The sequence below is a fragment of the Syngnathus acus genome, chromosome 16 (genome assembly GCF_901709675.1).
Source record: "Syngnathus acus chromosome 16, fSynAcu1.2, whole genome shotgun sequence".
Classification (NCBI taxonomy): Eukaryota; Metazoa; Chordata; class Actinopteri; order Syngnathiformes; family Syngnathidae; genus Syngnathus; species Syngnathus acus.
Window position 1 is genome coordinate 11,567,774 of NC_051101.1, and position 14,609 is coordinate 11,582,382.

At 43.2% G+C, this 14,609-nt stretch overlaps 3 protein-coding genes across 6 annotated transcripts in view; 2 read left to right on the top strand and 1 right to left on the bottom strand.

The window, feature by feature from the left end:
- Positions 1-948, top strand: part of adam22 (ADAM metallopeptidase domain 22) — a 30,590-nt gene extending 29,642 nt beyond the window's left edge. For all 4 annotated transcript variants that reach the window (XM_037274223.1, XM_037274224.1, XM_037274225.1 and 1 more), the window contains 2 exons: positions 351-474; positions 593-948. In XM_037274223.1, coding sequence (XP_037130118.1) covers positions 351-474; positions 593-613 — 145 coding nt within the window. In that variant the 3' untranslated portion in view covers positions 614-948. The remainder of the gene's footprint in view (positions 1-350; positions 475-592) is intronic.
- A 490-nt stretch (positions 949-1,438) lies between these two features.
- On the bottom strand, positions 1,439-4,396 carry gtpbp10 (GTP-binding protein 10 (putative)). Its single transcript, XM_037274531.1, has 10 exons — positions 4,227-4,396; positions 3,630-3,823; positions 3,475-3,566; positions 3,202-3,346; positions 3,058-3,131; positions 2,939-2,991; positions 2,755-2,862; positions 2,595-2,672; positions 2,400-2,523; positions 1,439-2,337 (listed from the first exon to the last, which is right to left on the bottom strand). The coding sequence occupies exons 1-10, from the start codon at positions 4,257-4,259 to the stop codon at positions 2,135-2,137; spliced, it is 1,104 nt and encodes a 367-aa protein (XP_037130426.1). The 5' UTR covers positions 4,260-4,396; the 3' UTR covers positions 1,439-2,134.
- A 6,016-nt stretch (positions 4,397-10,412) lies between these two features.
- Positions 10,413-14,011, top strand: osgin2 (oxidative stress induced growth inhibitor family member 2). Its single transcript, XM_037274401.1, has 6 exons — positions 10,413-10,744; positions 11,768-11,854; positions 11,939-12,075; positions 12,143-12,334; positions 12,398-12,489; positions 12,549-14,011. Exons 2-6 carry the CDS (start codon positions 11,788-11,790, stop codon positions 13,723-13,725), a joined length of 1,665 nt encoding a protein of 554 aa, XP_037130296.1. The 5' UTR covers positions 10,413-10,744; positions 11,768-11,787; the 3' UTR covers positions 13,726-14,011.
- Positions 14,012-14,609: the final 598 nt, after the last annotated feature.

Genomic DNA, 14,609 nt, shown 5'->3' on the forward strand with positions numbered 1-14,609 from the left:
ACTTACCTTTTATACATTTTAAATTGTAGTTTTTGTATTATGACCTCAAACTGTTGTCAGGCTCAAGTTCATTGTGGCGACTTGGCTTAATCGTCTGAGGCTGCTCTCGCACTTTTCCCAGCACTGCCCTCACTCTCCGCACTCCTCACATTGAATCACATGCTTAGGAATGATGTTATGAACTTAAAAAAAAATGTAAAGCATGATGTGAGGAAAGTGGCGATTAAAGTTGCCCTTAGAAACGAGCTGATGATGATTTGTGTGTGCGCTTCTGCTGATGAGGAGCAATTTTTTTTTATTTGTTCTCAATGCTACTCTAGTTTTTGATGTTTCTTCTTTTCTCCCCGTAGGACCCTTTCCCCGGCCAAGTCTCCCACTTCCTCTACAGGCTCCATCGCATCCAGCAGGAGATACCCTTACCCCATGCCGCCTCTGCCCGACGACCAGCGGAAAGCAAACAGGCAGAGCGCCAGAGTAACTATTTATTGCTCCAATTTGAAAGCATAGCCCAGAATTTTTCTTCCATGACAGCTCGCTACATGATGAACAGTACAATTTTTGAAGATTTGGTCTTCTCTTGTTCTCTGTGCAGCTGTGGGAGACGTCAATATAAGAGCACGTCGTCATGAGATGAAAAACACACGAAGCAAAACGGGCGTAGACCGGGATGAGCATCTCATCATTCAAGACGCCGGGTGAACCACAAGTGGCGTAAAACTGGAGCTCAGACCCCCTCCCAAAATACCTTGACCCCCCCCCTCATGTGGTCCACACATCCATGCAGCATCACCAGATCAAGTGGAGCATTTGTGGCTACAAACACTGAATGCATGAAGCAGCTCCAAAGGACCCTTTTGGACACAACGCATGCGAGGAACACACACACACACACACTTCACATCTCTCTCCCCCTTTTCCATTATAACCAACAATATTGCATCATTGCTCCAAAAAACGCCTCCTCGCTGTATGTTGTGTACATATGTAAAGAAAAACTGCATTTTTTTTTTTTTTTTTTTTTAAATCGCTGTGTGACGACTAAAGTTTCAGTCTCCGTTCACAATAGAATGTACAAATATATTTTGTCCACGTGTGAGGAAGAATTTAGACCAACAGTTTTAGTGCAACTATGCGTTGACCACGTGCAAGAATCATAACATTGAACAAGTGTAAAATTGACTTTTTTTTTGTCATCTACCATTTTTGAGTCGATTAGAAAGAGAGCTCAGGATGATTTTTTTTTTTTTCTTTTACATCAAATAATCGAGCCTCATATTTGTGTACTCTGCTTAGGTCATAAAATGCGACCTAAAGTGTGCATTCAGTGATTTGGTGAAACTTTAGGCCAAAATATCCTTAAGGACGTCTGAGGTTCCAATTATTTAGAAAATTGCACGGCTGGCTGGATCGAGCGAGCTCTTTTTGACCCACGGGCCGCGAGTGACAAATGGATGCTAATTAAGCGAAGGGATTTAATGAAAGGAAACATAATTCTTTGTATAGTTAATTGTGTCATTTTGTTTAGCACATTTGTAATTCATGTCTGCATTAGACTTAGCGTTAATATGAAGGGCACACTACTGAATTCATGTTGCGACCACTGTAGTATATTTTCTATTCTCGCCATCATGTACAGCGGCGGCGGCGGCTCGCTCAGTACTGACGTGCTTTATTGTATTTATGTATTGATGACTTTGACACTTTTATTTACTTTTTTTTTTTGGCCCCTCCCTTAGTGCTTGTTGTCGACCGTAAATGAGATTTGCCTTCAACCAACCAGAGCGCTTCATCAGCATCACTAACATTTAATAATGATGATGACGCATTACATTCAGTGATCTGCGTTTGTCTTGACGTCATGAACGAAAATTCACCCGACGGACACGTGCAGGACTGTCTGTCCATTGAATGTATTCCTGGAGGACTCCAAGCATCAACACTTCACACCCTTTCACACTCGTAAGTACACTCTTGTCTTTTGTTTGTGCCGTCTTATTTATTGCCTGTATGCTTGTACAGACTGATGCAAAAATCAACCCCCTATTTTTTGTCCTAATTATTCTGTATTGTAATATTTAATATAAAATAAATCTTTCATCGACACATTTGTTCCTGCTATGTACAAAACAAGTCCTTATTGCGAGTGTTGCCTCAGGAGCTGCAGTCGTTCTTTCCTGAAAGCCTCGGTGGCGTCGGAGTCTTCTTCTTCCAGTGACTCCCGGATGAAATCTTTCAAGCGGTCCACGCCGAACCCGGTGGCGGCCGAGATGGGGACAACGTGCCTGAACGCCATGAGGCTCTTGGGTATCATATCGTCGGGCAACGACTGGCAGAATTCTGCACCACACACAGACGGTTGGTTAGATCTTTTTCAAGAAAAGCCAGAAGCTTTTGTTTACCTTCGGGTTTGGCAAGTTGCTCTTTCAGCTGTTCTAGTTTACGCTCCGCATGGGGCAAGTCCATCTTGTTGACCACCAGTAGAGCCGGTTTACTCACAAATTCCTCCTTGTACAACTCCAGCTCCTGAAATGCAAATGAGGAAAAAACAGGTCAGGATTCAATTCGGAGAAGTCGAGCAGCTAGATGAGTGTGACCTTGGTGAGCAGCTGCACGGCCTCAAAAGCCGAGCGGAACGGCGTTTGACTCGCGAGCTGGAAGCCGCAAACGTCCACCTAAAAAAAAACCATCACATTTTTAAATCAAAGTGAAAATGTGACGTGCTTGTAGATGAGCATAAAAAATACCGGCACCAACCACAAACAAGAGCTGCTTGGTTCTCTCCACATGCTTGAGGAACTTGTGTCCCATCCCTTTGTTCATGTGAGCGCCTTCGATCAAGCCCGGGAGGTCCGCGACGGAGATCTAGACCAGCGGGGAAGCGACCACATCAGCAACAGGACGGAACTAGAAAGCTCAAGGAAGAAGGAATTTTTCACACCTGCTTGTGGTCTTCGTACAATAGTTGTCCGATCTGGGGCTTCAAAGTGGTGACTGCAAAAAAAAAAAAATCTTGATCTGCATGAAGACAATTATGTGTGGTGTCGATCAAGGACTTACAAGGGTAGTTGGCTATCTGCGGGGTTGCATTGGACAAGGCAGTCAGCAGAGACGACTTCCCCGCATTTGGGAAACTGATGGAAAGAAAAGTTCTTAAAAACGACAAATGAACTGTTAAAACGATCTTAAAGCTTGTGTACTCACCCCACCAGGCCCATGTCGGCGATGAGTTTGAGGTCCAGTCTGATCTGCCTCGACTGGCCTTTACTGGGCAGGAAAGCGGAGGAGAAGGCGCCGCCGTATCCTCCTTTGGCCACCAGCACACGATCACCCTCTGCGTTTAAGTCTCCTTGTGAGGGAGCGGAAAAATAATCGCACATTGAGGCCGGGTGAAAGCATCTCATAGTCATAAAATCAAACTCAAAGTATGTTTTACCATCTGCCCGCATTGACGATAACATCAAATGAGACACCTACCGAGTATCTTGCCATCATCAGAGGTGACTGTGATACCGACAGGAACCAAAATCTCCTTGTCCTTCCCTCTCTGTCCTTTCAAGGAACGCACACTGTTGACAAACAAAATTGTTAAAAGCCAGATAAACACGGCAAACACACTAACATCCTCCCACCTGCTGTTGGCTCCTACGTAGGCTGCAAAGCGTTTTTGAGGGTACTTGTCCTTGACCTTTTTTAAGGTCATGCTCTTTGTGGCGACCACCCAAACATCTCCACCGTTTCCTCCGTGACCCCCAACACGGGGCAAGCCCATGCCGCCAGCACCTCCACGGACAAACAATCGGACGTTGTCCACAAAGTTTCCATACTGAAAATGATTTCCAAAAGTAATCATTAGGATGGCCAGTGCTGTTATTTAATGAAACGGACATTTTGCAATATGTTATTTAATTGTATTTGTAACACTGACTGTAGTCACCACATCAGAGTGAAACTGCATATTTTAAAGTTGCCTTTTAATGTGGGCATCTTAAGGCAGACTCTGCATAAAGGTCTGGCTGGCTTATCAACATCTTCATGTTGGATCACCTCGGCAAACGACATTTCAGTGCTCACTAACAGTTTGTGGACAACATATAAAAAACGTTGCTTACATAGTTAGCGTTGTTTTGACGTGTGACCGCTTCGTAGCTACTTGGATACCGATTAACAAGCATGTACAATCATTTACGAATCAGCAAGGACACATTTGAGCACACGATAATACTTACTTTACGGAGGCAAATTCTGCAAAGGTAAACCATCTTTAAAAAGCGTTTAGCCGCATGCTATTAATATGCTAGCGGCTAATCGGCGTGCGCTAGAAGGGCAGCAAAGGGGGACACCACTCCGATAGTGTTGGCTAGTGAGTGAACGATTCAGTGAACGAGAGTGAACGAATCACTTGCTAAAGTGATTCGGTTTTTTTTTTTTTTTTTCAGTTCATATGATTTCAACCAGTAGGTGTCGGTAATGCGCATTAAAGCTGGTGCCACCTCGCCGTAAAACAAAACAAAGAAGAAAATGACGTCACTTCTCGTTTACGAACGAGTCGTGAATTGCATTTCCCGTTTACCAACTGAACGGGTCTGAGAGTGAACGAGTCAGTGATTTGCATATCCAGTTCATCGCGAGAACGGATCAGTGAGGGAACGAGTCAATGGGTGAACTGCCTTCCCGTGCAGCAACGGATCAGTCAGTGAACGTGTTGCGTCTCCCTCCTGGCGTGAACTATGGAAGCCAGAATGTCGATTTACGATTTGCCAAGGAAAGAAAGAACCACTGAAACACTTCTTTTATGCACGTTTTCTCCAAGCTAACGGCTAACTTTATTGCATGAAGGGATGCGCCGTTATGCAACAACGGGGAGATTACGCTTCTCTTTAAGTCATCTTGATTTTAGAACACATATAGTAGTTTTTAAATAACGTGTATGCATATATACGCCTAAATATTGTTATCCAATATATCTACTGCAATTTCACATTAGATTGCTGGTTTGAAATTTACTTTTATTATTATTATTATTATTTTAATAAACATTAAAACCTGTTAAAACTTGTCTGGTGTTTTATTTTTTTATTTTTATTTTTTGGGCATGAAAACAAAAATCTGACATTTGGTTAACTGCTTTATATGACAATATGTATATGTGTTTTACGTTGTGTAATATGTGTTGGTGTCCCCCAAAATAAAGAGCAAGTAGTCAAATACACATTCTTGACACGTACAAAAAATGCATAAAGTTATTAGGTACACCTGAAAATGGTGGTGTACCTAATGGAGTGTCCGTGTGACGTCACAGATCAAACAATCACCAATCACAAAGTGGGGGTGAGGGCGGGTGTGGCACTTTTCACTTTCACTTAAGCTTTGGCCATGATTTTTCCCTAATGAACTGGCCTGTTATTAGGTACACTTGAAAATGGCGGTGTACCTAATGGAGTGTCCAAATGACGTCACAGATCAAACAGCCAATCAGAAAGTGGGGGTGAGGGCGGGTGTGGCACTTTTCACTTTCAGTTAAGCTTTGGCCATGATTTTTCCCTAATGAACTGGCCTGTTATTAGGTACACCTAAAAATGGCGGTGTACCTAATGGGGTGTCCAAGTGATGTCACAGATCAACCAGCCAATCAGAAAGTGGGGGTGAGGGTGGGTGTGGCACTTTTCACTTAAACCAGGGGTGTCGACCTCCAGTCCTCGAGGGGCTGCGTTCCAATATGTTTTCCAAGTGACCCTCGTTAAGCGCACCTGCGTGAAAAGTTTTAGCTCCTGCAGAACGTGAAAGGAGCTAAAACTTTTCACGCAGGTGCACTTAACGAGGGAATCACACGGACACTCCATTAGGTACACCGCCATTTTCAAGTGTACCTAATAACAGGCCACTTTATTAGGGAAATATCATGGTCAAAGGTCACAGGTGTCAAGCTCTAGTCCTCAGGGCCGCGTTCCAATATGTTTTCCAAGTTACCCTCGTTAAACACACCTGCGTGAAAAGTTTTAGCCTCTTTCACGTTCCGTAGGAGCTAAAACTTTTCACGCAGGTGCACTTAACGAGGGAATCACACGGACACTCCATTAGGTACACCGCCATTTTCAAGTGTACCTAATAACAGGCCACTTTATTAGGGAAATATCATGGACAAAGGTCACAGGTGTCAAGCTCGAGTCCTTGGGGCCGCATTCCAACATGTTTTCCAAGATTAAGCTTTGGCCATGATTTTTCCCTAATGAACTGGCCTGTTATTAGATACACTTGAAAATGGCGGTGTACCTAATGGAGTGTCCGTGTGACGTCACAGATCAAACAGCCAATCAGAAAGTGGGGGTGAGGGCGGGTGTGGCACTTTTCACTCAAACCAGGGGTGTAATTTCGTTTTGTGCACACCTAGTGTTGACAAAATGACAATAAAGTTTGTCTAAGTCTAAGTCTAAGTGTAGACCTCCAGTCCTCGAGGGGCCGCGTTCCAATATGTTTTCCAAGTTACCAAGTAAGTTTGCTCCGCCTACTTGGGGGCGGTGCCACCTTATTTATTTACACATAAATACTTGCATTTGCGTACGCATACAAAGCGAGGTTCCAATTCTAAAAGCATAAGTATATGCTTACACCTGGGATCGAACCAGATGCCACCGATCGAGAGCTCATGTCACTAACCAGTCGGCTATTTCGACCTTGCAGTCTACGGCTGTCTGCACTGTTTTGTACTAGTGATGTGCATTCCAGCTCAACTCGATTCACTCAAAAGCGTAAAACACATAATGTCATATATAGCAGTTAACCAAATGTCTGATTTTTGTTTTAATTGGCGAATATAAAAACAAAGAATAAAACACCAGACAAGTTTGAACATAAATGTTTATTAAAATAATAACAGTAAATTTCAAACCAGCAATCTAATGTGAAATTGCAGTAGATATATTGGATAACAATATTTAGGCGTATATATGCATACGTTATTTAAAAACTACTATAAGTGTTCTAAAATAAAGATGACCCAAAGAGAAGCATAATCTCCCCGTTTTTGCATAACGGCGCATCCCTTCATGCAATAAAGTTAGCCGTTAGCTTGGAGAAAACGTGCATAAAAGAAGTGGTGTTTCAGTGGTTCTTTCTTTCCTTGGCAAATCGTAAATCGACATTCTGGCTTCCATAGTTCACGCCAGGATAGAGACGCAACACGTTCACTGACTGATCCGTTGATGCACGGGAAGGAAGGTAGTTCACCCATTGACTCGTTCGCGAACGGGAAAGTCATGATTCGTTTTCTCTCTGGTCCGTTCTCGCGATGAACTGGAAATGCAAATCACTCACTCACTGACTAGTTCACTCACAAATCCGTTCAATTGGTGACCGGGAAATGCAATTCACAACTCGTTCGTGAACGGGAAGTTACGTCATTTTCTTCTTCGTTTTGTTTTACGGGGAGGTGGCACCAGCTTTAATGCGCATTACCGACACCTACTGGTTGAAGTCATATGAACTGGAAAAAAAAAAACCGAATCACTTTAGCAAGTGAACGAATCGTTCACTCACGAGCCAACACTAGGGAGAGACTGTTGCCAACGAATCAGTGTGTAGGTGTTGTATTATAGAAAGGAAGGTATGAATTACCCGAGCCAATTATTATTATAGACATATATATAAATATATATATAACCCTAACCTTGATTTAAAACCCTAGTCGGAAACCCTAACCCTAGCTTGAAACCCTAATTAGCAATGGCAAAACTCCTTGGAAACCCTGGTCGGAAACCCTAACCCTAGTTTTGAAAGCCTAGTTAGAAACCCTAATCTTAGAAACCCTAAAAGTAGTTTGAAACCCTCGTTGGAAACCCTAACAGCTTTAAAACCTAGTTTGTAACCCTAAGCTTGGTTTAAAACCCTAGTCGGAAACCCTACCCCTTGTTTGAAACTTTAATTAGCGATGGCAAAACTCCTTGGAAACCCTGGTCGGAAACCCTAACCCTAGTTTTGAAAGCCTAGTTAGAAACCCTAATCTTAGAAACCCTAAAAGTAGTTTGAAACCCTCGTTGGAAACCCTAACAGCTTTAAAACCTAGTTTGTAACCCTAAGCTTGGTTTAAAACCCTAGTCGGAAACCCTACCCCTTGTTTGAAACTTTAATTAGCGATGGCAAAACTCCTTGGAAACCCTGGTCGGAAACCCTAACCCTAGTTTTGAAAGCCTAGTTAGAAACCCTGATCTTAGAAACCATAAAAGTAGTTTGAAACCCTCGTTGGAAACCCTAACCTTAGCATTAAAACCTAGTTTGTAACCCTAACCTTTGTTTAAAACCCTAGTCGGAAACCCTAACCCTAGTTTGAAACCCTAAATAGCAATGGCAAAACTCCTTGGAAACCCTGGTCGGAAACCCTAACCCTCGTTTTGAAAGCCTAGTTAGAAATACTAATCTTAGAAACCCTAAAAGTAGTTTGAAACCCTCGTTGGAGACCCTAACCCTAGCTTTAAAACCTAGTTTGAAACCCTAACCTTGGTTTAAAACCCTAGTCGGAAACCCTGAGCCTAGTTTGAAACCCTAATTAGCGATGGCAAAACTCTTTGGAAACCCTAGTCGGAAACCCTAACCCTAGTTTTGAAAGCCTAGTTAGAAACCCTAACCCTAACCCTAGTTTTGAAAGCCTAGTTAATAACCCTAACTCTAACCCTAACCCTAGTTTTGAAAGCCTAGTTAGAAACCCTAACCCCAACCCTAATCCTAACCCTAACCCTAACTTTGGAAACCCTAGTCGAAAACCCTAACCCTAGTTTTGAAAGCCTAGTTAGAAACCCCAATCTTAGAAACCCTAAGAGTAGTTTGAAACCCTCGTTGGAAACCCTAACCCTAGCTTTAAAACCTAGTTTGAAACCCTAACTTTGGTTTAAAACCCTAGTCGGAAACCCTGAGCCTAGTTTGAAACCCTAATTAGCGATGACAAAACTCCTTGGAAACCCTAGTCGGAAACCCTAACCCTAGTTTTGAAAGCCTAGTTAGAAACCCTAACCCTAACTCTAGTTTTGAAAGCCTAGTTAGTAACCCTAACCCTAACCCTAACCCTAACCCTAACCCTAACTCTAACCCTAACCCTAACTCTAACCCTAACCCTAGTTTTGAAAGCCTAGTTAGAAACCCTAACCCCAACCCTAATCCTAACCCTAATTTTGGATACCCTAGTCGAAAACCCTAACCCTAGTTTTGAAAGCCTAGTTAGAAACCCTAATCTTAGAAACCCTAAAAGTAGTTTGAAAGCCTCGTTGGAAACCTTAAGCCTAGCTTTAAAACCTAGTTTGTAACCCTAACCTTGGTTTAAAACCCTAGTCGGAAACCCTAACCCTAGTTTGAAACCCTAATTAGCAATGGCAAAACTCCTTGGAAACCCTGGTCGGAAACCCTAACCCTAGTTTTGAAAGCCTAGTTAGAAACCCTATTCTTAGAAACCCTAAAAGTAGTTTGAAAGTATATATATATATATATATATATATATATTTTATTTTTTTTTTATTTGGGGGGGGTTGCCGTTGTCGACATTACCGTGTGTTTACTTGATTGTTTTTTGGTCTGGTGTATTGTGAAGTGTATTACTTAGTTGTGTGTGTTATTGAAGTAAAAAAAAAAAAAATCCTGAGTGAACTGATTCTAAAGATTCAGTTCACTTAAAAGAACTGGAATGCACATCACTATCCTCCAAGGGACCCACATGACAATCACGTGACCGTTTAGCTTGCTAGCAAGCTATGCTACGTTTGGGCATTTAATGCAAAACTTTCACACTAATGCGCGAGTGGGGTGTTTCCAAGAAGCACACACACTATAAATACGAAAACACACACTGATTAAAAGCTTTAAGGTCCATTTGCTTGGTTACATGTTTAAACGTAGCCACACCCCTGAACACGTAACCATGTCATGTAGAGGTCCTGCTGTGCTGCTGCGTTCAAGTCCTCAAATAAACCTCGTAATTGCGACAACAGTATAGACAAAGGCGTTTATTAATATGACTTAAATTTGCAAATTTGAAACTCAACTACACTTCAATGGCTGCTCAGATATTCAAAAGAACAAATCCTATGTATTGGGAATCATACACACAACCGGGCTATCAGAACATGACAATGGAGACAATGTTAACTGCAAACATTAAATCCACTATGTACAGTATATAAAACATTATTCGTCTCGACCATCACGAGTAATTTACGCTAGTCTCTAATATGATTGGGGGTCATATATTTTAGCCTGGCAAGCCAGACAGACACCATGCTGTGGGATGCCAGGCTTCATATATCTACGGTGACCAGATTTATTAAAGCAATTTCTTAATGCTTTTATGACCAAAATATGCTGGCCAAAATCACACATCAGACGTGTTGTTTTGCCCTGTGACGTGTTGACGGGGGCGCGCCGGCTTTCTGTGCACGCTTCCACGTGGAGTGTGCAGAGCGAGCGCGTGCACGCGGATGCCCAGAAAGCGATGCGTGAACGCGCCTACACTTGCCGGCGCAGAAGGAGATGCGCATGTGACGACGTTTTTTTTTATTTATTTTTTTAAATCATCTCACACGGACACAATCTGCCACAGACAGAGCGAAGAGCAGGTCCGTTCTCAAATGATCAGCTGGAATTAAGTGCGTGGATCGTGGCGTGTGCTTATAGATCCTCCCACTAGCATCCCTGGATTTATAAAGGCACACGCCGTAGGCGGTCGTGATCACGGAACAGCGTGGAGGAGGAGACCATCCCAAGAGCGGTAAGAAACGCGCCGTCCTTGAATGGGACTTGAACGTCCCTTGCTTAGGCGTTTGACCTCAATGATGGAATGATACACGGTTTGGCACTTGACGCACTGCTGGAGGTTGATGATGAAGAAAAAAAACAGTCAGCATGTGATGCAATTAAGCATTATTTATATTTTAATATGTAGCCCGTGCATAGATAAAGCCTGAGAAGATTTATTTTATTTTTGCAATGTCTAGAAGTGAACAGTGGAGTTCAACATTATACAAGTGAATCGTCTAAGATCATGTTCCACTTAAGTGTGAAAAGATTCTTATTTTAGAATATATTGAGGAGGCTCACATTCTATTCCATGCTTACACTAGAGTGCAGTCCATTAGGGGGTAATTATTGCAATGTTATGATTTGTAACTATAGCATCAAAAATGCTTAGAAGACACAAAATGTGCACTTTGGATGATGCATGTTATGGCAGAAGTGTCTGTGAGTGGAAGGACCTATGATGGTTGGATCTGTCATTGTGCCAGAACTACATTGTTATACTACTGCTGTTGTTTTAAAGGGTGGTAAAGGCATAAACAAACCCAGTGAGATTAAAGCCTACTGGGGAGGAGTGATCAGAAGGGATTTGCCACCCGGTGGGCACACAATGGCACTGTCGTCTAACCACTACACACAATAGTAATGTTTCATAACAGGGCCCAGCCTATATAAATCTGATTAGAACTGGCTTTTGTTTGGAAAGCGCCACTGGGGTTTAAGAGATGGAAGCCTGGCCCCAGGCACTGTTTGATAGGTTGGGCCAGGGGGTGTGGGCACTCTGGCAGGAAGGGAAATGGTTGGCATTTTATCTTGTGACAGGGTGCTTCCATGTAAGGGGAGGGGGTCCGATCAACGACGACAATATTGCCGTGCAGGAACAATGACAGCTAGCCGGTTTAAACCTGATCACCAAGCACAAACAAGGGTCTGCGTTTTAGTAGAATATCAGATGGACAGTTACGGAAATGTCTAGAACTTTTGTGTTCCTTTTCAGTGCCAGCTTTGGCTCCAGCCATGCCTCTTCTGGAAGAAACCACTCACCCACAAGAACCCCCGATAATTGTTCCTGTCATCATTATAGGTAACACAAATCTCACCTCACATGTCATCATTTGAGTCATTAAGATTGTTCCACTCATTCAATCAAATCTCTTTTTTTGTTCAGGCAATGGACCATCAGGTATCAGTCTGTCTTACCTGTTAAGTGGCAACAAGCCCTACCTAGACCCGACAACGGTCCACCCAAACCCGATACTCTACAGAAAACTGCAGGAGACCAAACACCTTGCCATCACTGAACAGGTAAAAACGTAGTTAGCAGAATTTGCCATACAAGTGAATTAGGAACTCAGCTCCTTTTTGTCTCCAGGATCTGGAATATTTGAGCGAAGGTCTTGAGGGACGGTCGAGGAACACCGTGGCACTGCTATTCGACACACTACTGCACCCAAATGCCGACTTTGGCTATGAGTATCCTCCGGTGCTTCAGTGGAGGAGAGAGAAACAGCAACACATCCCACATCTGGTCTTAGGGAAGGCCACGCCTGGAGGAGCATGGCATGTAGGTTCCGTCATGATTTTCTCGCCTGGAAACTTTTGATTTGCCGCCTCCGTTCCTCCTCAGGCAATGGAAGGCTCCATGCTGACCATCAGTCTTGGGATCTGGATGGAGCTTCCTGGAGTCAACTACAGGGACTTGATCGGTGGAAACCGAAGGTACTGATCATTAGCTGTGTTTTCTGCCACCTTTGCTCATTGCAATTTCTTCTTTCAAGGGATGTGACTAATGACAGGGCCACGCCTGAGGAGATATCATCCTATTACCGCAACTACGTGAAGCTAAAAGGCCTCCAAAAGAATTTTGTCGACAACACTTACGTCACGTCAGTCCAAAGACTCTGCCGGGGCCACAAGATGGAGAATCTGGAAAACGGACTCAGTCGTCTCGGAGACCAAAGAGTGGATGATTGCGGAGATGAGACCTTTGAGGGAAATGGAGTAGAAAGTGTCAGCGATGGAGCTCTAGGGTCTCTTTGGGAAGTAAGGGGATATCAACAAGTGCAGAACAACACTCACGTTCCTTTCTCGTTGTTTGCCGAGAACGTAGTTCTGGCCACCGGCGCATCCGATTCACCGGTTCGATTAAACGTAGAGGGAGAGGACCTCCCATTTGTGTTCCACAGCGTCTCTGACCTGGGCTTGGCTATCAGCTTGCAAAAACTGGACAGAAACTCAGACCCCATACTAATAGTCGGCGCCGGTTTAAGTGCCGCCGACGCGGTTCTGTGCGCTTGTAGCCACAACGTCGGAGTCCTGCATATCTTTCGAAAGAACGTCGATGACTCTGATCTTATTTTCAAACAGTTGCCAAAGACCTTGTACCCGGAGTACCACAACGTCTACAACATGATGTGCTCACAGACCTACACAAACGTGGATCCCTCAACCAGGGCTCAAACAACGAGTATGGCTTCTTCAGTTTGTGCAAAGATGTGCTCCAAGTCGCAATTGGCCACTAACGCCGGCGTCGGCCTCTTTCCCGACTACACGAGTTTCCCGGGACACTGCGTGGTGTCCTTACAGCCGGATATGAAGTGCTTGCTGCAGGGGGACAATGCCCTAAAGGCTTTTAAGATCTCAATGGCCTTGGTACTGATTGGAACCAATCCCAATTTGTTTTTCTTGAAAGACCAAGGCCAGTATCTGGGTCAAGATCCAACCAAACCCATCTCGTGCAAGCAGAACCCCATCGACATCCACCCGTATACCTTTGAGTGTACCAAGGAGCCCGGGTTGTTTGCCATGGGCCCGCTGGTGGGAGACAACTTTGTTCGATTCTTAAAAGGTGGCGCTTTAGGCATCGCTGCCTGCCTTCTTAAAAGACTGAAGAAAAAAGGGAAGCTCATCGGTAATGGAGGGAATAACATCAAGGAAAGCAGATGTTTGGTGTAAAAAGAGAATCATGACTGCGCTGTTTCTTCATCCAGGACATTTTTAGAACCAAAAGACAACATCTGTACATCGGTCAATTTCTAAATGGGACAGTTTGAATTTCCAGGAATCTAAGCTACCATGTGCCAACAGTTTTTCAATATGTCCATTCTTTTTGGAACCTCAACAGTTTTTTTTTTTTTTGGTCATGTATTTCAATCCATCCACATTTTCTGTCATGTTAAGCTATCGGGAGGAAAGGATATTCAAGAAGTAGAAGACTGAAAGGCAAAAAGGTTGTGGTCCCGATTTCTTCTCAGAAAGACGCTAACATCGCAATGTTCCTGGTAACTGAGCCAAAATGTTTTTTGTAGATTAGTTGACTTGGATCATTTGAATCCTTATCGGAACTTTATCTTTAGTCGCCGTGCAACTGCTTTTTATGCAAATCATTTTACACTGAATGTACTTACACTGTGTTATGTTTCTTTTTCTAACATTTTAATGACTCGGCACTAATAGTAGTTATCTAAAAAAAAAATACTGGGGTTTGAAATGAATGAAATTGAACAAACAAAATGGCAAATCCACATACATAATCTCAGGGCACTTTTCACAGCACGACTCAGTTGTTCTCATGTGCTACTCTTCCGCTACTTGTGCAAAACAGGCGAACAGTGACTGTGCTCCATTTTGAATTTTCACCTCACTGTTGAGATAAGCTTACAGATTTGCATGCACACGCAGCTAATGGTTTATTTATTATGACGCCTCACTTAAGGTTCTTTTTAATATGTGAGCCATGTTAAAAAGCTACAGTCGTTATATACTTCATCTTTGGTAATCCAGTGGTTTTTTTATTTTTTTTTACATACTTCTGAATTTCTTTTTGTGGCCACAAAATG